The sequence below is a fragment of the Nipponia nippon genome, unplaced genomic scaffold (genome assembly GCF_047370975.1).
Source record: "Nipponia nippon isolate SJK-2023a ecotype South Korea unplaced genomic scaffold, ASM4737097v1 scaffold_8, whole genome shotgun sequence".
NCBI classification, from domain to species: Eukaryota; Metazoa; Chordata; class Aves; order Pelecaniformes; family Threskiornithidae; genus Nipponia; species Nipponia nippon.
The window spans coordinates 1,873,150-1,899,517 of record NW_028262402.1 but is presented as its reverse complement, the minus strand read 5'-3'; the positions used below and the strand labels follow the sequence as shown (position 1 = coordinate 1,899,517).

Sequence of the window (26,368 nt, the reverse complement as noted above, 5' to 3'; positions counted from 1 at the left end):
CTGGATCAGCTCGGCAACACCCGGCTGCCCCGAGCCCGCCCTCCGCGGATGAAGGCCTGTGCTCTCCCCAGCTACGGCCACAAGGCCTTTGCGGGGCAGGGAGCGTTTTCAAAAGCCACCGGCAAAGTTTAAAGACAAGGAGCGAGCGCCTCCGCTGCTCCCGCACCCCTCGGCAGCAGCGGCGGCCGCTGGGCCGGGCTGGGCCGCACCCCGCCCGCCCCGCGCCTGCCTGCTGCCGCGCCTGTCGCTACCGCGGCCCCCGGGCTCCCGCCCGGTGCCGCCGGCCCGGCCCAGCCCGCGGGGGACGCGCCCAAGGGCGGGCGGACGGGCAGGCAGGCAGGCAGGCAGGCAGCCGGCGGCGGCGATGCCAGGCGCCGCGCCGGGCCCTGCGCTGCTGCGCTGCGCCTTGGGCCGGCGGGGCGCGGTAACGGATTTACCCGCCCCCCCGCCGCCAGCCCGGCCCCGTGACTCCGCGCCCCGCCTCCCGGGGCCAGCCGCGAGCGGGGGGCGGGCGCCGGGCGCCGGCTGCGCCTGACAGAAGGGCGGGCGGGGGCGGGCGGCGGCAGCGGGCAGGCCCGGCCGGTGCCTCCGCAGTAGGCGAGCGGCTGGCGGCGCGGAGGCCGTCCGAGCAGCAGCAGCAGTAGCAGCAGGCGGCACCCCGGGAGCCCGCCGGCGGCAGCCGCCGCTCCGCAGGCCGACAGGCTGCTGAGCCAGCCTCCCTCGCTTCGCTCCCGCTCCGGCCGCCGCGCCCCGGGGATGGCGGTGCTGGCCCTGGCCCTGGAGGGACTCGCCATCTTCGGGCTCATCCTCTTCGTCGTGCTCTGGCTCATGCACTTCATGTCCATCATCTACACGTAAGCGCGGGCCGCGGGGCGGGGGGGGGGGGGCATGGCGCCGCCGTTGTTCCCTCACCCCCTTCCACCCCGCCCGCCATCGCGCCGAGAGCGGCCCCGCCGCTGAGGAGCAGGGCAGCGGGCCTCGTCCCCCCCCGCCGCACCGCTTGCCCGCGTCTCCTCCCCGGCGTCCGGCTCGGGGAGCCTCCCGCCGCCCTTCCCCGGGCGTGGGGCCGGCGGGGCACGGCTGCGGGCCGGCGTGTGGCAGCGCCCGCCGCCGGGCTCCCGCGGCCCCCCGGCCTGAGGCCCGGCGCGCATCCCGGCGCTCGGGTGGGCTGTTGTGTGGGCGTAGCTGGTGCCCTGCCATCGGTCTTGGGGTAAAACCCCTTCTCTGTGGGCTTCTGCCCCTGCTTTTGCGCCGTGATCTTTGCTCCTCTGCCTTTAGCGCTGCTAGGGAAGGCTTGGGTTTTGTTGTTTGCGGGTACACCTGTAAAGCGAGGCTGTTCTGCTGATGGTGGGAGACCAATGTACACAGCGGTTATAAAATGTGTGCCTTTTGACTGTGCGATGAGTGTACAGCAGAACAACTGAAGTAGTGCAGTACCCTGTGCTGACCAGACAGAATTTTTGCTATAAGTACTCTTTTTTTTTGAGAAATAATGGCAGTACTAGTAAAAACAAGTATATACTGTGTGTCCAGACCCTTCTTGGATAACTCTAGGGAAAAATGGTTTAAGAGTTTGTGAGGAGTGTTTGCATTTTGGTGTCTGACAAACAAAGCATTCCTGCTTGAGCATGGCAGAGGAATTGTCCGTGGGTATGTGGGGAAATGATTAAGAATGCACCTCTCCTTCTGTAGAAGGCCATGTTTTTACTGTCTTAAATAAAAGACCACTGTTGCATCACTGCAGGGATTAGAAAATATCTGAATTATTGTTTGCTTTGCTTGTCCTTATCTGTTCTCCTTTCTTGCTATTCCACACGCATCTGATAGGTATCTGTGATAAACCCCAGCCCTTGTTGAAGGCAGGGTTCCTTTTGAATTCATGGATGCTAGAGATGTGCTTCCACTGCCCTTGGTCATGGTTGCCTTGTTCTTTTTTTATGCGAAATCACTTATAAGCTCTAATCATTTTTCAGTTCTGTAGTTTGGCTGCCTTTAGATCTTATGTAAGATCTTGTATCTAACTCGGATAATTAACTTCCTTCTTGAAAACAAGCTGTATGGGTTGTCTCGGGCACAAATGGCAGGATTTCAGTTCTGAGAAGCTGCAAGGGTGCCTGGTGGGGGAAGAGACCGTGGACTACCGTGGGCACAGCTGATTCTGGACGGCTTCGAAGCAGATGAAAACAGCCCATTGCATGCTAAAACCTCAACCTATCAGATAAGTGTGTGTGGTGCTGCTGCTCATAAATCTTTAACAGTGGCAGCTGCGAGGGGTAGGAAACACAAATGGAGATATGGGGGAAGATATGTGAGAGGATAAACAGGAGGAAAAGGATGAGATACACTGAGAGACGTGAGAGGAGAGAACAGAGGAGAACCAGAGGAAGGGGATGTTCTCGGGCAGTCCATGGCACAGGAGCTACACCCTCAAGGGGACTGCCTCCCACGGAGGCTGCACACCGGAGCAGGGACACTCCTGAATGGACTGTGGGCTGCAGGGAAGCCATGCCAGAGCAAGTGTATGGACCCCTGAAGGGACTGGGACCTGTGGGCCACCCATGCTGGAGTGGGGACACCCTGAGGGACTGCAGCCTGTGGGTGACCCACCCCTGAAGAGACTGCAGCCTGTGGCAGACCTGTACTGGGGCAGAGACTCTGCCAAAGGGATTGCAGCCTGTAGGTGAGTCACTCCAGAGCAGGTACACCTGCTAGAGCAGAGTAACAGTTGAGAAGCAACCGGCAGCAGAGGAAAATGAGTAAGACGCAAGGCGTGGCAGAAAAAACATTATGCACTGACCCTTGCCTTTTGCATCGCCTTGCTGAAGGGCTTGGGAGGGACTGAGTATAAGAAGCAGTGAAAAGAGCAGTTCAGATAGAAAGGTGGGGAGGAAAGGTCTCTGACTGAAGCTGAGCCTGGGGAAGGAGGACAAAAGGTGCTTCCCTAAAAGTTGGGTTGTTTGTCTTTTTTTCTCAATATGCAAATCGGTAATTAATTGTCTGTTAATTGGCAATACTTTAAAGTAAATAGAATTCCCTGAGTTGAGTCTGTTTTGCCTGTGACAGTAACTGGTGGGGAATGCAGGTAGCAGCTGGACCTCGTGTGGCCTGGGGCTGGAGCATTTGTAGTGGTGTGAAACTTGGAAAGAGTTGTGTTTTTTGTTATTAGGCATTTGTGTTGCAAGTGTATGTATTGTGTATGGGGAGGTAATGGATGCAATATGTTAACAGGTGGACAACTTGCCAGCTGCAAAGGGGATGGGTGAGAATTGGGGTGGTCTTGTCCCAACCTGAGAGACCCCTGGAGAAAAGTGTGCTTCCAGCAGGGCTCTTGAGATACCATCCCAGCAGGTCCAGAGCCAGGAGCTGACTGTCTTTGTCAGAGTAATGGGCTGGTGGTAACAGGAGCATTTAGTGTTCAGTGCGAAAAGGTGGCCCTGGGTTGAAGGTGAGCAGCTTCTACCACTGTAGTGACCAAATTGCAGGCTGTGCTGGGTTGGCAGGCTGTTGTGGAGGAGCTGCCCCAGTTACAGTGATCTGGCAGATCTGCGAGAAAGAGGACCGCTGCTCCCCATAGTGCGACCGCTCACCTTCCCTTTGCTTGTAGTGAAATTAAAGAAATACTGGACGCCTACAGCAGCCATCCCAGGGAGATGTCCTTGCAGTCGCTGTGGTGGTGCTGGGAAACTGGAGCTGGGGGGACATAGCTGATGGCTGGAGAAGGCACTGCTCTGGTGAGTTTGGAGCCTGTGCCACTTGCAAGTGCTGGCCTGCGCAAGGGAGGAGGGCTGTGGGGTTGTCTGGAGAAATGGCCTGGTCCTGCAAGTAAGATACTCCTGTAAGGGGAATTAGCAGAAGGAGGTAATCAACTGTGCTTCAACTGCTGGAGTGCATGTACAGGGAAGGGACCTCAGATAGATTGTTAATGCCATGGCCTGAAAACTCCGGTGGCTGGACACTGTTACTAGTGCCCCTCATCTCATAGAGACTGTTTTGCCCGGGCAGCAGGCACAGCATGCTGCACCCTTTCCTAGACCACTGAGGTATGAAGGGGTCTTCACTTGTAGACGGGTGCTCCTTTTGATGTCAGTGGGAGGATGTAGTATTAGAGTAGAATTATGTGGTGCTTGTCATATACGGAAAACTACTTACACTGTACCTGATACAGGAAGTAGAGATGAAAGATTAAAGTAATTAGTCTTCCTGTTCTCTCTTTTTGGACAGTATTGTGGTTTGACATTCCTTTTAAAGTCATTGGGGTAGGGGCTGTTTGTCCTTGATCTGCTCTGTGCCTAGCAATGCTGAACTGGTGAGTTGGAAGGGCTGATCTGTGCCACTGGAGTACTAAAATAATGTCGAAACCTGTCAGCAAAGCTGTTGTGGCTGAGGCAGTCCTCCTCCTGTGGTTCTCCATTGGTATTTCAGATGTTTGATTTAGCAAAATACTTTGAACATGTGTGAATTAAGTAGATAAATGGGATTATTCAAGAAAGTAAGCTTTTTTTTTTGTCTTGAAGTGCTGTCAGCAGTTGTCAAGGTTAAGATCATGACAGCATTTCAGCTGTGTTGCATTTGTGCTGTAATTGATTTAAAAGATGTAGGTTTTCGATATCTAAGGTACTGTACAAGGTTTCAGCTGAGGAAGAATGTCTGTTCTTCCATACTGCACTTGCAAAATCTGCTTCTTGCCACCTCTTTCCCCTGCTGCACTTTCCTTCTTTGAATGGTTTTGATTTATAAATAAGTATAGTAGGATGGGTTGATTTCCTTTAAAATAAACAGGTGGTCTGAAGCAATGAAATGCAAATAGCCACACTGTTAAGTCCAAAGGCCAATCTTTATAAATTGTCTAATGTATATGATTATGAATGGGTCTTCGTTTGGTGCTCTCTCAGTAATACTGAGTCAGTGAAGTAAATGCAATAAACATGGACCAAATAGCAGGTTTTTATAGCTAGGAATTAGAAAAAGTGCAGTTTGCATGTATTACTCTGCATAGTAAGGCTGTGATATGTGACCTGTTTGAGTTGCTATCCTTTATATCCAACTCAGGACCTTGACTAAGACCCTTCCTTGCTTGCATATAGGCTCTTCAGTTGGAGTTGAGCCACCCGCTGATCCAGTAGGAAGAGTTCAGTGTTGGAGATTATCAGATATGCTGACTCTGAAACCATCTGAAGTTGTGTAGTTGTATGGACAACTAAAATGAACTTTCAGAACTAAAACCAAATGTATAGCTATATCTGAAATGGAAGACTGTGTGTATGATGTGCTAATAAGGAAAAAAAGATTTATGGTGTTGGCTAAAGTGTTATTCAGGAAACTGAGGAGTAAATTTTGATATTTTAGCAGTCTATTAAAATAGTTATTTAATGATTCTTACTAACTTCCATTCTAAGGACATGCCAAGAGCGGAACAGAAGTCTTATGAAATCAGGGAAAAACCAAAAAAAAAAACCCAAAACACAACGAAAGCTGTTTTCTTGGGGTTTATGGCATTCTAACACATGTAATTCTGAATCGCTGGCTAGCAAGATCTGTGGCAGTGGATTTGCTGTTTTAACTGTATTTCAAAATAGATGGTTCTAGTTTAATAATGATAAGAGCTTTCTGAACATGGTGTGCCTCTTTCTAAAATAAAGCTGGCAAGCAAAGCCTGCAGAACCTAGAAAATGCCTTATTTAAGCATAATCAATCTGATCTGTTTCCCTACTATATCTTCAGACTTTATTCTAAAAATGTATGAAACATTTTACATTTTTTTTCTCTGAATAAATCTCACTTTTGTTGTTGATGGTTATTTCAACTTGAATACCAAGTAGAGGTGTGTGTTGTAAATTTATTCTGGGACTTAGGAGAGGCAGTAGAATGGCTTTTAAGTTAAGGAAGTCAAATTCAGTCTTTGGTGACTTGCACTCAATATTGCCTCTGCCACAGAGTTCCTAGAAAATGTTCGGTAAATCTCTTAAGCTGTTTATATCTTGCTGCTTTATTTGCCTGGTCCGCAAATCTGGACTCATGGAGTCATATTCTGGTTTTGAGTCTCCATTGTTCTTGTAACGGTTGTCAGTGGCAATTCTAATTATAGCACTTAATGTAAATCACTTTCTTTCTTGAAGGCATCCACAGTCAGTTGGTACGGAGGTTGTTCATTGTCTTGGTTCCCAGGTGTAAGTGGGAAGGGTAGTGCATGTCATTTAATTGATAAACATATTGCTGGTTTTAGCTTCTCAAAATAATTTAATTGTCTAGAAGTTACAGTAGTCAATGAAGAAATAATGAATTCAGCATTTGTGTGGCATTTGGAGGTAATTGGGCCCATTGTGCCTTGTCTGCTGAGTGAAACCCAAGACTTTTAGAAACATATAAATGTAATAAAACACCTGAATGTAACTAAAAATAATTAATAGCCGTAGTGTACTGCATGTACATACAAGGAGGAAATTCAGTTTGCACAGATGCATAAAACTCAAGTTTCCTGAAGTACTTACGTAATGTTGAAGAGCTTTCTAAACATGGCTTCCAGACTTAAATGAAAAACCCCACATAATGTTTGACTTCTGTTTTTTTTTTGTTATGTGAAGTCATTTTGATCTTTTGGTTAATAGTCTATTGCTGTATAGTAATTGTGACCTGTCATTCTTAAGAAAATGACAATTCTATTTCTCTTGGCCCTATATGATTTTCTTGTCACCCTACTTTTCTCTTTGTCCCTCCCTTGCTGCTCAGTCCATAATTTGTGTCCAGACTTACCCTGCTCTGTTCTCTGGCCTCTGTGCTTGTCTTCTGTTCTCTCCTTTTGACCTTTTTGTTTGTTGGTGGGGCTGTCTCTTCCTTTGGGCTGTCTTATGTTTTCTACTGTCAATGTCTGGCAATAGATTGGCTAAAGTAGCTGTTAAGAGCAGTAGCCGCTATTCACTTTGCCATCGTAGGGTTGAATTTTTTTTTTTTTGGTTTGTGGAAGTGCTTCAGAGGCAGTCTCGTCACAGATAGGAGCCAGGAGGGGATGTAGCGTAGATTTAATTTAGACGGTGAGCTTGAGAGAACTGGCCTGTTACTATCAAGTGTTACCAGGCGTAAGTGAACGAACATTTTGATAGACTTTGGACATAATGCAAATACTCTTTTCTGAGATTAAAGGTACTCTTCCGTCTTGTTGATAATCAAACAGAATTGTACTGGAGCTTCTCCAGGAAGTGGCTGGAAGATGTGTAGCACGTGCAGAATGCTGCGTCTGTTGTGGGGTTTGTCGTCATTTCTTAGTTGAATCTTCATTGAACTTTAACCATTACGCTGAAATTTTCCATACAGGTTGTCTGCCTCAGGGTGAATAGTTTTTTTCAATTACATAGCTGATGAGAAGCTTGATGTAAAATGTTAGTAACTTTAACAATAGATTGTTGCTTGTGATCTTGTACATGTGGAACAGGGAATGGGGCAAGCTCATGATCTATATTAGCAATCTCTTTCTGCAAAAAATCTTAGAGGGTTAAAAGCAAGTAAAAAAGGACTTAAATGTTTGACCACAAACGGGGACAGTGGAGAAGCATGAAAAGTTGGAAAGTTGTCTGAGGCTTCTGTTTGATCTTTGGTAACATTTTTATCTTCATGCTCTTTCTGTCAGTAACCCTCTCTCCAATAATCTGTACATTGAGGATGGATCCTATCTTATGCAGAAATCTTAAGGTACTCACTGCAAGTGTTACATCCATACAACTTGATGGGTTGCTTTTACTCGGCAAGGGAATGACAGGATTGTAGCAGAGGCAAATCTGAAGGATTGCAATGCAAAGATATGAAGTCAAGTACAGTTACTGGGGAGGAACACAGGAACATGAGAGAGTATAGGAACACACAAATGGCTGAGACTTTTCTGTAACAGCTTTAGAGGCAGAGGTGAGAGTTTTTTCAGCACTGTGGAAGAAATCAGAGTGCTTCAGGCTGGAAATAACCTGTTGAAGGTTCAGTTCCAACCCCCTGCTCAAAGCTGGACCACATTTCAGTGGTTTGCTCTAGGCACAGTGCATAGATAGGGTTGTATCTTGTGATAGAAGATGGAAACCACTGAAGGGATGCTAAGTTTGAGATGCACAAAATCATCAGGGGTCAGTGCTGGGGCCAATAGTGTTTGGCACCTTCATGAATGACCTGGACAATGGGACGTACCAGCAAGTTTGCTGATGATACAGAACTGGGAGGAGTGGCTGATATACCAGGTGGGTGTCATGCCATTCAGAGGAACCCGGACAGGCTGGAGAAATAGTCTGACAGGAATCTCATGAAACTCAAACATGGCAAATGCCAAGTCCTGCACCTGGCAGGAATAACTTCATGCATCAGCACAGGCTGAGAGCTGACTGGCTAGAAAGCAGCTTGGCAGAAGAGGACCTGGGAGTGCTGGTGGATGCCAGTTTGACTATGAACAGCAGTGTGCGTGAGGCAGCAAAGAAAGCCAACAGCATCCTGGGCTGCATTGCTGGCAGGTTGAGGGAGGTGATCTTTCCCCTCTATGCAGCACCAGTAAGGCCATATCTGGAGCATAGTGCCCAGTTTAGGGCTCCCCCGTATGAGAGACATAGATATACTGGAGCAGGTGTAGCTTAGGGCTACAGAGATGATGGTGGGACTGCAGCATCTGACACACAAGGAGGGGCTGAGAACTGAGATCTGGAGAAAGCAGGGGTTAATTTTTTAGTTATTTATATGAAGATTGTGGTTGAACGAGTTTCTGTATTACAGGATTAATAATTAGGGAAAGCAAGACAGTGCAGAACCAGAAATCTGAGAGTGATAACAATGTGGGAGAAAACCCATAATATTGGAGGCAATTAGGGAAGGCCAATTTTTTGGTAGTGTGAGTCAGGAGGATAAGATACAGACTATAAACTTTGGGATGACAGAATGGTAGTAGTGGCTCTGAACAGGAATGATTTAATAGAATGCAAGGAACCAAAGCCTAGATTAAAGACTGTTTCAGGTAGATTTAAACAATTGTGGCAGACTGGATGGTATGCTTATGTTGAGAGAAGGGACCTTGGTGCAACAGATGTAACAAGTGGGCTTTAAAGACAAAGCACATCTGTTTGAGTGATTTGCTTGGAAGGAAAGATAGAAGACTGCATGATTTAGAGCATGTAAGATGGAAATGAAATGGGTTGGGTTACTGGAGCAAGTGGAGCTGTTGGATGGCAAATAAGCATCCAGCCTTGTATGTCAGCTGGAGTGGAAGAAGCTGAGCAGTGGGATAAGTAAGAATATAATCTTTTTGTCAGCTTTTGTCGGGATATGAAGATTTCAAAGAAGTTTGAAGAAATTGAGGCTTTACCTGAACCATGTTTCCATGAAGGCATAACTTTTGATTAAGGTGGGCGAGTAAAGTAGTAGATGATAATAAGTGACTTTAAAAATTAATTTGTGAAATTTGTCAGAACTGCTCTGTGGCATGCTAAGTATGTAACTAGTTTTACTGGTTTATTAGAGCACCCATCAGTATTGGTGTCCATCACACCCTGGTAATTGCATAATGCCGAATAGTGGTGTCAGAGTTCACTGGGATTTTTACCTTTTATTGTAACTGAAATGAGGTTTTGTGGTTTTAAGACACTTAATATTAGTTTTGCATTTTACTGAAGACCTTGGTTTAAAAGAAATGATTAATTACTTTATTGTGAGAAATGTTTTGCTATAGATCAAAAAACCTTTTCATTTTGCTAATCGCAAGGTGAATAGTTTTGCATTTTCTTAAATGTTGTGGTTTAACCCCGTCTGGCAAATAAGCACCACAGAGCCACTCGCTCACTAACCGCCTCAGTGGAGTGGGGGAGAGAACTGGAAGAGTAAAAATGAGAAAACTCATGGGTTGAGACAAAGACAGTTTAACAGGTAAAGCAAAAGCTGTGCGCACAAGCAAAGCAAAACAAGGAATGAATTCCCTGCTTCCCATCGGCAGGCAGGTGTTCAGCCATCTCTAGGAAAGCAGGGCTCCATCACGCATAACAGTTACTTGGGAAGACAAATGCCATCACTCCGAACATCCTCCCCTTCCTCCTTCTTCCCCCAGCTTCATGTGCTGAGCATGACGTCGTATGGCATGGAATATCCCTTTGGTCAGTTGGGGTCAGCTGTCGCAGCTGGGTCCCCTCCCAGCTTCTTGTGCACCCCCAGCCCACTTGCTGGTGGGGTGGGGTGAGGAGCAGAAAAGGCCTTGGCTCTGTGTAAGCACTGCTTAGTAATCACAAAAACATCCCTGTTTTATCAATGCTGTTTTCAGCACAAATCCAAAACAGAGCCCCATACTAGCCACTATGGAAAAAATTAACTCCACCCCAGCCAAAACCAGCACATAAATATGTTGCTTTTAATAATAGTTGATGAGGACCTCAGCTAGGCTATACATTCTCATAATTGGCCTGGGTGAATTCATACCTTGAGTCAAATTATTGAAGTTGTAGCATGCATAAAGGAAGTCTTACGCTGTCCTTTGGACAAGTAAGGTAAAAACATGTTTACAAGTGTAGACAGAGATAGAAAGCTGAAGTGAAGCATTTTAGTAAGTGAAAGATTAGGACTATCTTGACAGTGCTACTTGTAACTTTTTGCTTTGGAATTGTCTGTCTTAAAGCAATTTTTGAACACTTGATAGATTCTTCTAGTGGACCAGTCTTTTCTCATTAAAACAGCAGGATAACTAATAACATCCTTGTTGCCAATTTGTGCTGGTAGTTGGTTTGGTCTGTTTTAGACCACTTGAATTATTCGCCCCCCCTTTGTAAATCAAAGACTGTTTTAGTTTTTTTTTCCCTTGGTAGGGCGCATCTCAGCTTTGTCAACAGGACAGTCCATGAGGAGGAATCTGTAAATGAAGTTAAACATTCATTTTTATGTTGTTTGCAAGTGTCCTGTTTTTATTAAGTACTTGTCTTGAGGTCTTGATTGAATATGCCTGTATAGTAATGACTTCCCAGGTGACTGTTGCTTTGGTTTGATAATGAGTAGTGTGCTACACTTCATTATGAAGCAGAAAAAATATTTCTGTAGTCATATGCACACCTTGTTAGACATAGAATAATCAAGCTGCTGAAAATTAGATTTCGGTCAGTGTACTGAGCTGTTACTGAGGAGATATCCTAAGCACTTTCTACTGAAATACTTTTTTAGCTTAAATCAGCATGCATTTTTCTTGCAAGCCTGGCTAAAGTAAGGTTCTGGGTTCAAAAGAGGTAGAAAACTTCCAGACTCATCTCCTTCATGAGAGCATATATTTTGAACAGTTGAATGTTAATAATAAGAGGAGTGGCAACTAGAAAGTGAGAAATTTTTCCTGCCTTCGTCCTTACAGATCTCTACGATAGGCTAGGGGAGAGGGGGGAGTAGACAGGATTTTCAGGCAGCAGGAGTCTGTGGGGTTTTTTTGCTTTTTTTTACCTGCCTGCTATACTGACTGCACATATGAGGTGGTACAGTGGGTGGTTAAAACACAGTGTCAAGGGTTGTACCTGTTAACCTTCTGAAATACGAATGAGATTTCAAAATTAAGATACTCCGCACTTCCTTTTAAGCATTTTTGAGAGATAATACTTATGTTTCATAACAGCATTTCCAAGCAGATTGTTTTATGTAGATTGTGCAGTGGTGAGTGAGGTACAAGGGTTTTTTTGAGAGTCTACAAACCAAGTGTTGTGTGTTGTGTTTTATATAGAGAAGACAGGTGAAATTTACCAAGTTAGTTTTTCTGTTTTCTATCTGTTGGAAACATAAAAAAAATTGCTCTTCTGAAATGCTGTCAAATATGGTGTTGAGTGTAGACGTGTTACTTTAACATTCTCTTTCAAAGGTTTTTTATAATTCCTTTCTTCAGTTTCTGATGTTCCTTATAGGAGCCTTATTCAAGCTCTCCAAGGCATTTGCAGCATGAGGGCAGTGACACTGTCTCGCTGACAATTGTGTAGTCCAGCGAAAGCTTACAGCTTTTTTTTGTTACCCCAGCTGGGGGTAATAGGACCTGGGACTGTGTGTTTAAACTTGTGTGAATTGGTGCTTTGAGTAAGGTTTCTGCTTCAGTGGTAATGCTGTTTTGTACTCTGGAAACACTTGCAGCTGAGTTAAATGAAAAATGGCCTGTCATCCACTGAAAATTAAGAAAAAGATATTGTCATGGTATCTGCTTTATGATTCGTTAATGTAGTTTCTGTTTAGTCATTAACACAATTCTGTTACTGGCAGTTACCTGTTTTGGAAGGTTTTGGGGAGAAGAAGCTGGAAAATGTTGGTGGGTGGCAGGGATCTTTGGCACAAAGGGAGCAATAAGGAGCAACCTGGGGTCTGTAGGAAGCCATTAGCAAATGGCGTCATTTAAACTTGTGCCTTATGAAATGAATAGGGCTGAACTATTTTAATCTTACAAATTTGCGAAATAAAAGTCAGAAAAACAAACTGAATAACCTCAGTAAAAAAATGTTCTGAAGCTTTGTGTTTTAAAAGATCCTATACTTAACATCGAGGGGTTGATCCTGTACTAAAAGCTCTCTGCTGTGGTTGGTTTGTCTGGCCCAGAGTTACTGCTGTCCACTGGAGATGTTTTCATAAATAAAACACAAATCAGCTGAATGCAGTTCTCTGAAGTTGCGTACCGTTTGTTGCAAGGAGTCTGTATCAAAAAGCATTTCTATGCCTCAGTGGCTCTTGATTTGATGCTCAAAGGGATAATCTAAATCCCCTCCTACCCCTACACCTTTCTAAACATTTCTGCCATTCTAATCTGCCTTTAGTGAGCATGTGGCTACGTGGTGACTCAGATCAGCAAGCTAGCTTTTTCTGTGGGATAGTTCCGGATAAATAGATATAGATAGATAGATATAGATAGAGGGATAGATCAGCAGGCTGATCCAATTTATCTTGTAGCACTGACAGCTTTATAGCCACCAGTAGGCTGAGGGTGTGGGAAAGCAGAAACAGGGAATGAGTTGCTATTTTGTTGGCAGCCTGCAGATAGACTACAAGGAAAAACTGTGTGTTCATTTTAATGCTTAGTATGATCCAGTAATGGCTCTGTTTTACACAACTTGCTGTTTTTTTTGTTAAGCACATTTCATTTCAGCTTGCTGAATTGTAAACTATCTAGGATTTGGACAGTAAAAGGGTTCCCATTACTTCGGGTTTAACTACAAGCTATTGTATGGGATCATGTTTGTTTCTCTTCTGTTGTGCAGGTGTGTGGTCAGGGAGGGGCGTAGGAGGGGAATTTCTAGATTAAAAAAAAGGAGTGTTTGCTGGCTTTAAGTTGAGGTCTGTAGTGTTTGCTCTTTCTTCTTCCTGAAAGATAAGGGTTTTTTCCTACTTAAAACTCCAAAACATGTTTGAAAAAAGTTTCAATTCCGCCCCGCCCCCCCCCCCCCCCCAAAAAAAAAGATTGTGTCAAGTTATGAATTGCACCTACTGAACATGACTTTTGTGATAAGATTTGGAAGATGCTTCTTAAAGAATTTCAGCTGTGTATAAAGATTTCAAATTCAAAATGTCAAATATCACTCAATAGGATTTCTACCATTCTGCATTGTATGATTTTATTTGTCTTTATTACTAGCCACCGATTGAACTACTACTTCCAAAAAATGGAAGAGCAAATTGATGTTTGGTTTTTGAGAACATTTACCTTTTGAAAAATGACAGTGATTACAATCTAGGTTCTTTCTCACTCAATTCTATCTCAAGACCTTTAATTAGACTTTTTTTTTTTTGTGGAAAAGCTTTGACTCTTGCTATTTTGGAGGTTGTTTTAAGGTTGTTTTTTTTTGTTTTGTTTTTTAAATCATTCCCCTTCCTCTCCACTACCCATTGTGATTTCAGTGCATTACATTCTAAGGTCCTTTTTTATTGTCTGTGGGGTATATGTAGTACAGGAGAAAATAGGCATTGAAAGTGAATGAGATGTTTGGTCTGCCTTCTACCCTCAGCTGGCATGTGATGAAGCACTAACCAGTTGCAGCATGCTTTTCAACGTAAACTTCTAGTATGCAAACAGTAGGATTAGATTTTTTTATTTTCAGGTTTTTTGCAGGCATGCACAAACCTATGACTGTTTCTCTGCTGGCAGACAGCCACAAGAAGTCTGTACTACAAAGTGAGCACCTGAATCTTACCCACTATTTCCTTCTTTCAGACTTGTCTGCTTCCCTCTATCTCTGAGCATTTTATCAAGGTCAAGTGACATGTTAATTGTTTTTAATTGCAGTTGCTGTCATACTGAAAGTGACATTAGGGTTTCCTCTTAAGTCCTTTCCACTTGTCCCCCGCTATGCCTTTCTGCTCCTGCCTGTTGTTGGATCTGACGCTTGTGTAACTGTTAGGTCGCTGGGTGGGTGGATTGACTTACCCTGTGTCCGTATGGCTGTTGAATTGGATGTAAGCAAGGGGCAAGGGTGGAGGATGGGGAAGACTGCCTGCCTGAGAACCTGCTGCTTGGCTGGTGGGATGGGTTGACCCCTGCCAGCAGCCAAGCACAGGTGTCCTGAACTGGCACCAGCACATTTCTGTGGGGCAATGTCTTCCTCTCAGCCAGGAGGGGCAGAAGGGTGGCATGTCTTAGGTATTACTTCAAGAGTCGCTTGTGAACACTGGCAGTATTTTCTACTAGTAATCTGGTTAGCTGTTTCTGGTGGGCAAATAAGGGCAGGGAGCAAGCTATAAGGGAGTGAATGCTGTAAAGGAAAACTGTGGTGCAGAGTTGGTTGTGGAAGAGTTTTCAGGGAACTGACTCTGATCCTCACATGTTTCTAGAGGAAGGTGGTGTGCCCCTGATGCTTCCTTTGTGCTGACACTGGTCCTCCTCTGACTCCATGGTCAGTGGGCTTATGCTGCTCATCCACGGGCAGCTCAGCTCTGCTGGAAGCCCGCTGAAGCCTGAGGAGGAAGGAGACCTTATTCCTTCTCTTCTCCCATGACCTTGGCAGCACATTCACAGCCACCTTCTGGAACATGCTCTGGTGCTTCTTGCAGCCTTCCCTAAGGTGCTCTGACTCTATTTTGGTAGAAGACAACCTGAAGTGGGAGGAAAAAGCCAGATTTAAGTTTCTGTTGAGTGAGTTGAAGCAGGATTGTATGGCCATTGGTACTGGCGCGATGTCTTGTTTGGCTGGTGTTGATGGCAGCACAGAGGAGAAGGAACATTGGGGGATCTTTGCTGCTAGTGAAGCTGCATGGTCACCTTGCCACATCCTTTCAAACTGTGTACTTGCTAAGTTAGACTGACAAAATGCTAACATTACAAATGGGGTAATAGTTACATGGTGGTTTAAGTATCTCTACTAGGTCACTGTGGGATCAGACAAGTGTCAGCACCACTGGGAAGCACAGCACATGCCAGAAAAAGAGGGGGTGCCTCTGAGCAGTAGCTTATAGTTAAACTGGTTCAGCTATGTTATAAAATTCCACTCGAGGGAGAAAACGATTGAAAAGAAGATCAAGGTGTTTAGTTCTTGGTTTAAGAGTAATTCTGTCCATTCGCTAGAAGGTCTGTGGCCACAGGTGATGTTGGTTTTTGTTTGTTCTGTTTTGTGGATTTCAAATCTGTCTGAAGTCTCAGAGGTCCCTGAAAAGGAGTAATACTGTAGTAGGCCTCTTAATGCATGGTAGTATGCCTGTGTGCTTAAATCTCGGTAGAGCAGTATGAGAAATAAGTACTCGATAATAGTGTGTTATTCAGGCTTGGTCGTGTCATTGCAGAGAGTCCTCTCGTGCTTCTCTCTGCCTCCATGCCCGAGTGTCTTGTTTTGCTTCCCAGTGGGGTGGGCCACAGCTATGACACAGGCTGCTCGTGCAGACCCCTTCCCTCCCACCTTCACAGGCAGGCAAAGACTTGCACTGTAGCTCCTAAGCCAAATGCTGTCTTGAATTCATGACTCTGATATCTATAAATAAAATCTTATTCCATCTATGAATATATAATTATGCATATATTATTCTTATGTATAAAAGTACCATCTCTATATAAAAAGTGTTCTTGGTTACTTAATTGTAAAATGGTCAGATGACTGTATGAAGAGTTACTGCTGTGAGATACTGAAGCTTATTTGGTAGGTATCTATGCCTTCTTATGTGGAATTGTCTTTATACCATTACATTAATGTGGTAGGATTTTAAATGGGCTAACATTAGTCTTTGTGAAGCAATGGTGCTGTTAACCCTTTCATAAATTTAGGGATTGCCTCTAATAGTTTTTGAACTCCTTCAGTCTTTGTTTCAGTTGTATTTAATGCTCTGACCAGTGTGGTGTATCTGTAGCAAACTTCTTTTTTTCCTCTGTACCTACTTTTGGAGATGTTTTAACACAAGATACATATAAAAAGTGAGGAAGATAGGGGAGCTCATCCTTTTTACCTTTCTGTTGCTAAAAGAAGCAGGATAACCTTACATTTTACTTCTCCTGTTCAAGCAGAGATCTCCTGTCTGTTACTCTATACCAGACCAACACTCCACAAACACCTGTGTGCGATGGTTCAGCTCACTACTGTGAAAACAGAGGAAGACGAGAGTGTGTAAATTCAGAAGTAGGAGTGGGAAAACAGCCCCTTTCAGAAGTAATGATCTGCTGGCTTATCTCGATGGCCTGTGGAACCATAGCCTTCAAGGGGTGTCTTCCGTGCTTCCTGCATCTTGTTAGTGCTGTCTTGCAATATTTAAGTATCTGTTACAAACTTCTGACCAAGAATTACTTAACTCCCCCTAATAGGATAATTCTTTACGTAAAGTAGCTGCTGAGGGAAGGTTGAAATGAGTGAGGGAAGAGTGTTTACGTTTTTTTCAGCTGCTTTTAAAAGGCATATGTTACTATCCCAGCTGAGAGACCCAGCAGTCTGTCTGCTGTGGCAAGCTTTTTGTTTTTGCTAGAGTATTCTCCTGCCCTTAATGAGATGGGGGGAGGAAGTGTAGTCTTGGCCTTTAAAGAAACCAAAAGTTTTGTTGCTTAATTTGATACAGGTTAGCAAGAATTCATCATACAGTGTACTGGGCAATGATAACTCGGTAGCCTGGATTTGTCTTTGGAAACACTGTTTTCCTCTGCTGAGAGAAGAAATCTAGATTACAGTTGCTTCTGTGGGTTAATTATTACCGTAGGATAGGTGAACTATAGCTCCTGACACCATTATGCACCATATAGTTGAACTATAGCTCCTGACACCATTATGCATCATATAGTTGAACTATAGCTCCTGACACCATTATGCATCCTGCTGCTTTTTTCTTTCCCCACCTACATACACCAGCACCAGACTTCTTAGAAGGAATGTCACAGTTTCACTACCTAGGGATTGCAGGCTGATCTATTTAATATATGTAGGTGCAAAACTGCTTATAGATAACCTGGCTACTGGTCTTTCACACACAGGATCTGAAAGTGCCTTTAAATAGTGCTCTGCCAGCATCTCTTTCAGAGCTCAAAGTTTTTATACATTCCTTGGTGTAGTGTTTTTCTGCAGCTTACTGCATTAGGCAGAGGTAGAAAAAAATGCGTTAAGCAAGTACATCTGTATAGTTAGTTTTTCACTGCTTTGGGCTAATTTCAATGCAGATTAATATATAATATTCTATACATGATGCAATTGGAAAGGATTGCTTTCCTTTATCATTTTGAACTGTGTCATACATGCTCCATGGTAATGAAGATCACTGGGATCACAACACCTGAGAGAACTGAACCACCGTAAGCACAAGTTAGTGCTCGAAAATACCAACTTACTGCTTCACCTTAACTCTACTTTGGAGACTTTGGTGCATGTTCTGTGACACATAACTTCATTTAGAACATACCTGCATCAACAATGTTAATGTTGTTTAAATTTAGTCTATTATTTTGACTTCCATGTTAAATGTTAGCCTTAATTTGATTTATTGTAACTTGTTTTTTATAATGGTTGGTCTGTTTCTCTGGTGATGGTAGGTTTTCAGTTGTAACCTTTTAATTCTTCAGAATATGCCACATCACAAATAGTCCTTTTCACTGTAAAATGATCTCGTTTACTGTTAATTTGCCTCTTGCTCCATAAAGTGTAACAAAGCATTGCAATTACTGGCGTGGAAATTGCTTTACCTTAGTGTCACAATACCACAGTGCTTTCAGGATGGCAGGCTGCCACTTTTGCGCAGCATTATGAATAGAACATGAACTGGAGTCTTATTTTTAAGATAGCGTGTTAGAGACAGTCCTACCATACTGAGCTGTACTCTGTCAAAAGTCTTAGTGTATGGTGTTTCATAGCTGAATAGATCTTGGCAATGCTGTATGCCTCATTTGCATGTTTTAAAGGTTTCCCTCTCTTATACCGTGTGTAGGGTTTTCCTTATGTCATTCAATCACCTGCATAATCCTGTGTGTCAGCATGGTTTGTACTATGATACCTTGCAAGATTCTGCAGTTTTATCACTTGGTGCTTATTTTTTATCGCAGTCCTGCCTCAAGTCTGTCTTCATCCTTTCTCTCCTTACCTTTTTCCATTTACTCTGCCATTTCTCTTATTTCCTCTTCATTAAGGCTTTTGCCTCTGTACAAAGCTATGTGCATTGCTACAGTCTGTTCTAAATGGTGCATTGGTTTTGTTTTCTTTTGCTTGGTGGTTTTTTTATTATCTACCTTTTTCCCCTCCTGGTCAAAGTTGCATTCTTGACACTCTCCCTTCTTATTGGCACTAAAGCCCTTGTTTGCTGTTACATTTGTGAGAATTGGTAAGGAAATCTTTATCTGTGGTAGCTGTCTGAACTATTGTTTTTTTTATTTTGGTCTGACTGTCCCTTGGCTGTTAATTGCTCAGCAAGGCTATTTCAATTTACCTCTGCAGTGCCTAGGCTTGGACTCAATAACAGTACAAGGACATCATCTGCTTTGTCCTTCCGTCTTTTTAGTGAGCCCATCGTTTGCTCTCTGTAACAGCATTATGCTGCTCGTGTCCAGCTGCAAACCTGCCTGAAGGGAGCATGCGGGGGCGGGGGGGGGCGATGGGGTAACATGTGTAAGGATGTCACTGTCCCATTTCAGGGAAAAAAAACTCTAGAGAACTACCGGAGTCTCTTCTTAATGGAGCTCCTTCGTAGTTCAGTAACTTCACTCAGTCAGGCACATTCTTCAGGAGCCTGCTTCCTAGGAACTTGACTTTTTTTTTTTTTTAACCATTTAACCAGGATGAAGCAACCCTAGCCCCATTTTTTGTGTGTTTGAGGCAGCATCTTGTGAATTTTAAAGTGTGAAAGTCTTTAAGTTAAGAATTGATACCATTAGGTACATGCTGCAACAAAATATTCTTTCAATCTTACTACTATGCATGTTAGAGAACTACACTATGCAGTATATACACTAATTTGCAAATTTTAGGTTTCACCACATACTTTTTCTCCAGTTATTTAAATTATATATATAATTACTTGATGCACATTTGATTGTGTACTGGCTCATCAAGCTTTCAGAATTTAATTTTGCATTTATTCACACAGCAGTGTAGGATTAAACATTCATGTTAGTGAGTTGTGACATGATCGTCAATTTACTTTGTATATTCATTGCTGAAATACTAGTGACTGTTTGGAATTGTGTTCTCAGTTTATCTATGCTTCTGACCCAGCCTGATTTCCAGTTTCTAGGATTTTTATATTGCAGTTGATTGATCCTTATCCTTTTCTTACAAGTGTTTGTTAACAAGTTGATCAGTAGGATCAACTGTTTCCCCTGTGCTTTCAGTTTGCTTTAAGTTTTGCATAACTTAATGCAGGAAAAAGCACCTGACCCTTCTCTTTTTTTGCCTTGTTTACGGTAAATTGTTTTTTCCTGTTATGCTGTTATAATACTGTGACTTTTAATGCTATGGAGGAAGGCAGAAAAATCTTGTCTCCTGTGTAGTTTGAAAAAAGTGATACTCTTATTGTTGAAAAATGCATTAATCAGACATGTCTAATAAGTTGAGTAAGGTTGAATTTAACCTACATACAATACTAAGGTTTTTTTAGGCATTGTCTCTGACGTATCAACTGTCAGATGTAAAAATAGCTGTTGTTTCTACAACCAAAACTAATTTTTTTGCAGCAATTTTAACTTCAAGCTTTCTTAGTTCTGACTGTATTCTGAATGGAGTTCTCTAGCATATTTTCTTTATGTGGTGATGTATGTTATTTCCCCTTACAGACGCCTCCACCTCAATAAGAAAGCCACAGACAAGCAGCCATATAGCATGCTTCCTGGTGTTTCACTTCTTAAGCCATTAAAAGGTGTGGATCCTAACCTGATCAACAACTTAGAAACGTTCTTTGAACTGGATTATCCAAAAGTATGTATAACATTTAGTGTCTTTTTTTTCCTCCCATGCCTCCAAAAGTCATATCAGTAGCTTGGGCTAGAACTATGCAACTTGATTATGTCTTGGATTGTTCTTCCTTCCACAGGAAATGCATAATTACACATTTTACGTGTTGCAAACAAAAGTTACCGCTTTTTAAAAAGCAGTAGATGAACATGACCAAGGCTTAGGGACGAAACATACTCTGGACTTCACTAAGATTTATTTAATCATTATTCCAGTATTGTGGTGTTTATAGCAGTATGAAACCCTTCAGTCTGTAAAAGATTCTATAAAAAAATCATTTGAGAGGCCAGACATGCTCCCCAATTAGGTACTTCTCTGTAACAGATTCTCTAAAAGGGAATAAAAGAGAATCTAAAAGATTCTCTTAACTGATAGCCTGAAACTTTCAGGTGGTTCTTACTGATGGCTTATCTAAGGAAGAATTGCTCGATGAGGAGGTGGTGTACCTCACCAGTTGTTGCTGGGTAGGATAGTCTCCAAGCCACTTACCGGTGTTGGGAAACATAGTTAATAAAAGCTTGCATTTGCTCTCGAGCACTGTTTGACTTTGTAATATAAGTGATAAGTCATATAAGTGATAAGCACGTCAGATGCTGTCCTTGCTCTAAGGAGCTTATAACTTAAAGGAGAAATCTGCAAATGCTTGCTGCATTGTTCATGCTCCTGTGGATGGAAAAAGGACTACATTTTCTACTGCATATCTCGGGAGTTCTAAAACTTGTAATTTACTTTTAATAAAAACTCTTTTCTCAATTTTTCTCAAAACTGCTTCTGACACTGTGGCTTCAGCTGTAAAAGGTCAGAGGTATGTGTAAGCTGTATAGCGAGTTTCATTTGTGTATTCTGAGAGCTTTACACTTACTTCTAAGTAGGCAGGGTAAAACAAACAAAAAAAACCCCACAATTTGAAACTTATTAAAAGTTGGATAGTTCTTCTGTAGTGAAGCTTGGGGCCTTTTGAAAAACTTCAGGCATGAACATTTGAATCCTTTCAATTCAACAGAAGTGCAATAAAGATTAAGTGTGGCCAAGATAAGTTTAAAGCATACTTGAGTGCAAAGAAGCTGCAACAATATGTTAAGCTATTTTATGACTATAATGAGCATCAAAGCATTATGCAGCTGAAACATTTGACTGCAAATAGAATTTGTTTGAGAATTCAGGAAAATAGTTATGCTGGATCTTGCTTTATGAGAGATAGTCTTGACCCTTCTTGTAACTTATACATATGGGTGGCAATCTTAAAATATTGCTACTCCACACAAATCTGAATTTCTGGTAACAATAGTGACAATCATATTTTTCCTAAAGAGAGTGAAAATGGGAGGTATGAATGCTTCTGTTTACTAGGGCACAGATTATAGAGTACAAGCAAGATCGATAAACTGTTTGAAAACACTTCTGTACAATAACTACAAAAATACCTCATTTAAGAGATTGACATTACACCGCAAAAATTAGAACAACAGTATTGCCTGGCATTCAAAATTCAGCTCTCCAGGGAAAAATTATTAGGAAAGAATAATCTTAAACTTGTTCCAGTGAAGCTGAGTTCAGCCTGCAGGGACACTGATTCTCTGAAACTCTCCTGTGATACCCCATATACGAAATAATCTTGTCTTGCATAGAAGCCAGTTATGCAGCTTCTAAATTGCAGGACATAAGTGTAATATTTTTATCAGTGAACAGTTCTTACCTACTGAGCATTGTAAATTTGACAGAAATCTTTCTATTCATGTTATGTCCAAATGAACCTGATTGTAATGTTTATGTAGATAAGTATCTTTGTATTTCTTCTGCTTTAGTCATACATTTTTTTTTGTTCTTTACTTTGTTACTGCATACAAAGGCCATTTACTGTGAATTTTTCTGTTTTCAAATACCACAATGTCAAAGTTTTTTATTATTTCTGGTTGGATTTCTTGGAGAATAGGGATATAGAAGTGTCATTGCAACTGTGGACTGAAGATTAATTATTTCATCACTAGTAAAAATGGTTGTTCTTTTACATGTTTAATTGGATGAGCAATAAAGAACTAATTTCTTCAGTTGGCAATTTCTATGGTGTTCATGCCGTCAGGATTGTTCTGTTGTGGTGGAAAGACCTGTCTGCTTAATGAGACAGGTCTTTTACCCTTTAAATTCCATTTTCTGTGCTGGTAAAATGATAGGAATCAAATACTACCCACTCTTTAGGCAAATTGGCTTTGAGTTTGCATTCTGAGAGGTAGAGATGTGTTTGTCTGACAGTTTGTAGTGCTACACCAAGTCTTACCAACTCTCATTTGGTTAATGATTTTAAGCTTCCACAATATTCTGAATGCAGTTAGAGTTGTTGGGTTTTTTTGTGTTTAACAATACCATTTTTTCTTGAAAGAATGTATTTATTTGACTTAATGTCTCCTGTAACATGAAATACTTCTTACTGAACAAGAACATCAGAGATTGTCATCATTGAGCCCAGAGGCAGCTTTCGAAGTTTGGATTATTTTTTGCTTAAGTAGTTTACTGAAAATAAAGTTCAGTGAGGTGATAGAATAGTATAAGGGAGAATGAGAACTGTTTTGATCACTAGTTGGGACTGTTATTTACAACGGCTATATCAAATGAGGTCCAAGAAAACTGTTCTTAATGAGACTGAATTTTTAAATCTTGGACTTGAAAAAATGGCTTCTAGGTATCTTGATCAGAAATTTGCATTTTCTGAATTTTCTTTGGATTGGAGCTCTGATAACTTGTTGTAATAATTCAGTAATCTTAACAGAGAGGAAGGTTACGTCAAGTAAGGAGTATTGAAGGAATTTGCTGTTAATGCAGAAACAGAAATACCTCCATCAAAGCTTGCAAAGCTGTCTCAAAACGTTGAGTGATCTTAAAACGCTGTTTCTTCCCCCACTGTCTGTAGCTCGTGTAACAAGCTTGTAGCTTGATTGCTGATACAGCTACAGTTTTCCCTTACCTCTTGTTGGTTTTTAACCACTATTCTATTAATAAGGAAAATACACATACATTACATATGCATATACATGTTCCTGAGCTTAGCTTTATTATACTATCAAGTATACATATAGTGTTCTCTGTGGGTTGTCTTCCAGCTCTGTTCTGCATATGCATCTACAAAATAGAGGAAAGGAAGGTGTAGTTCAGAGATATGTAGTCAAGCGTATCACAACATCATTCCTTCAATATTTTGTGTGCTGTAATTTCATTGAATATAAGATTGGATTTAAGATTGATATGTGAACAAAAATGGAAATGGAAATAAAAATTTTATCTTGTGTCCCAGAATGTCTTGCTTCATGCCTAAAAGAAACCCTTCTGATAACAGGAAAATTAATGTTCCTCAGTACAAGAGTTTATTGGGATAGAGGCTTGGTGGTTTTTTCCACAAGTACTTCGTAGTGCCCTAAAAATAGTCTTATTTAGCTGTAAAATAACCGCCTTGGTTTTATTTTAAATTCTATAGCAGTGCTCCTTATTTTTTCAGTTTGGTGCACTGTTGATCTTTATTCCCTAGACCATATTGATATTAAGTGTGTGTGTGTAAATTAATGTGAGTGTATACATTTTTGTTTTTACTAGTATGAAGTACTGCTCTGTGTGCAAGATCATGATGATCCAGCTATTGATGTGTGCAAAAAGCTCCTTGGCAAATACCCGAATGTTGATGCTAGACTGTTCATAGGTAAGCAGTGCAACTCAAAGGTGGGACTCTTGTAAAATGTTACTAGGTCTTCAACTCCATCCACAGTATTCTAAAATAAATAGTCGTCTTGTTCAGCCCGTGTTGGTTCTATAGCTTAATCATCTGTTTGGGGTAAAGAAGTAAGTTTGCAGTCACAATCTGTGACATCAGTCCAAAAAAAACTCTAGGAAGAATGATTTATGCAACCCCCACAACTTTTTACTTCTAAATCTGAAATACAGGAGTTTAAAGACATGGTTTAGCTGTGGACTTGGCAGTGCTAGGTTAATGGTTGAACTCGATGATCTTAAGGATCTTTTCCAACCTTAACGATTCTATGATTCTATGATATTCTGTCTTTGCACTGAACTAAATGTGTAGGAAGTGACTTGGAGTTGTGGCTGTATTTGAGTTTGAGGTCCTGCAACAACTCATTTTCATCAGCTTAGACTGTAGGGCTCTCTTCACTTTACATTTGAATTAGAGGAGGTAAGGTATATTAGAACTAGGTAGTAGAATGTCTCTTTTTTTTTTTCTCTGACATGAAAAAAACCTGAACCATTCTCTAAGTTAGGAGCAAAAGAGTGTGTCTCACTTTATTCTGCTGCTTTTTCATTTGTCTGCTAAAATTACTGTAGAGTATAATGATCATAATCAGTACTCTTAAGAGGTAGAGAATATTTACCTTACTGAATGTAGTAATAAATTTTGTAGCTCTGCTGCCCTTTAATTACATTAACCTTGTAACCCTGCCCTTTTGAGGAAGTATGTAAATATTTTTTCCTTTTAATTCTCTGTGTAGTTGTAGTAAGATCTAAAATATGGAAGTGAAGAAATACTTAAATTTTAAATTCTTTTCATAAAAGTGGACTTTAAGAATTCATGGGTAAACATTTACTGTTCTTCAGTTAATATCTCTAAATATTTTGGGTGTTGAGTCTGAATTCCAGAAAAACCCCATACATTATTTGTGTATGATGTTTGTATTTTTTAGGTGGCAAGAAGGTTGGCATCAACCCCAAGATTAACAACTTAATGCCTGGCTATGAAGTTGCCAAATACGATCTCATATGGATTTGTGATAGTGGAATCAGAGGTAGGTGTGTGGTGTAATGTGCTGACTGTTACATTGCTCTTGCTTCCTGTAAACAAGCAGTTGTTGGAGATTATTTTGACTGAGAATACACGTAGAAATGAAAGTTAGAAATCTGGAAAAATATTTCCATGGTATAAAAATTACCTTTAATCTCTAATGTCACCTTAATCTCTAAAATAACCTTTAATCTCTAATTAAAGGTGAAAATTCCATTTAAAAAATACTGTTCAAACCGTTACCATTGTATTTGTTGTTGATCATAATAATGATGTTAATCACTATTACTACTCTTCTGAAACTTTGTTGCTCCAAAATACTGTGCATCAAAATATATGTGCTCTTGATACTGGTAATAGAGGAATTAGTGTCTCTATACAGTAGCCTGCTAATGACAGAATTGCTCAATGAACTCCCTTTTTCATTTGTTACATAGTAACACCAGACACCCTGACAGATATGGCCAATCAAATGACTGAAAAAGTAGGCTTGGTCCATGGGCTTCCCTATGTTGCAGACAGACAGGGTTTTGCTGCTACCCTTGAACAGGTAAGTGCGATGTTGTCTCTTTTTTTTTTTTTTTTTTTTTTTTTTTTTTCTTCGAGACCTTGCTGACTAAAAGTTGTGTAGTGCCTCTTGCACTTTTTGAGGGAAGACGTGTTAATTTTCAGCTGCAGTCACACTTCAGACTACCTAGGATAACTTAAATGCTTCAAAATTCTACTGTGGTGCTCTGAACATTGATTCAATATTTAAGTTTACAGTGCAAACAATAAAGATTAGAGGATTAAAATGATTAATTTTTTAAAAAAATTAATTAAAAACTGAAGAACTCTTTCTAGTGGCTAGTCAGAAAGGGCCATTAATTCTATTTTGATGTCTGAAAAGGAACACAGAAATGGCCACAACAAGTCAGAGCAAAGTCAAGCTCACACAGTACCTTATTTCCAGCAGGGGTTCTAAGCAGAGCCTTTGAGGAGAGTAGAACACAAGCAAGGCTTACATCCTGTTTTCCTGTAATACTGTCTAAACTTTCTGCAATTTTCAGCTGAGAGACTTCCTGAGCAGGAAGCAGACTTGTATATTTACTAATCCTCAGTATATTAGTATTTTAGTAAGAACAGATTTCTTACTTTTCCATTCTTTCTTTGAGTCCGTATGGATTTTGAACGTCTATAACTGTCTTTACCAGGAAGTTCCATAGATCTACTATCTGTTACAGGAGCCACCACCTTGTTCACTCTGACCCTT

General features: G+C 41.6%; 1 protein-coding gene across 1 annotated transcript in view; it reads left to right on the top strand.

The window, feature by feature from the left end:
* Positions 1-486: 486 nt before the first annotated feature.
* The window catches only part of UGCG (UDP-glucose ceramide glucosyltransferase), a 33,018-nt gene continuing 7,136 nt past the window's right edge, over positions 487-26,368 (top strand). Inside the window, exons 1-5 of the mRNA XM_087742465.1 lie at positions 487-854; positions 20,162-20,303; positions 23,922-24,024; positions 25,019-25,120; positions 25,554-25,666. Coding sequence (XP_087598591.1) covers positions 757-854; positions 20,162-20,303; positions 23,922-24,024; positions 25,019-25,120; positions 25,554-25,666 — 558 coding nt within the window. The 5' untranslated portion in view covers positions 487-756. The remainder of the gene's footprint in view (positions 855-20,161; positions 20,304-23,921; positions 24,025-25,018; positions 25,121-25,553; positions 25,667-26,368) is intronic.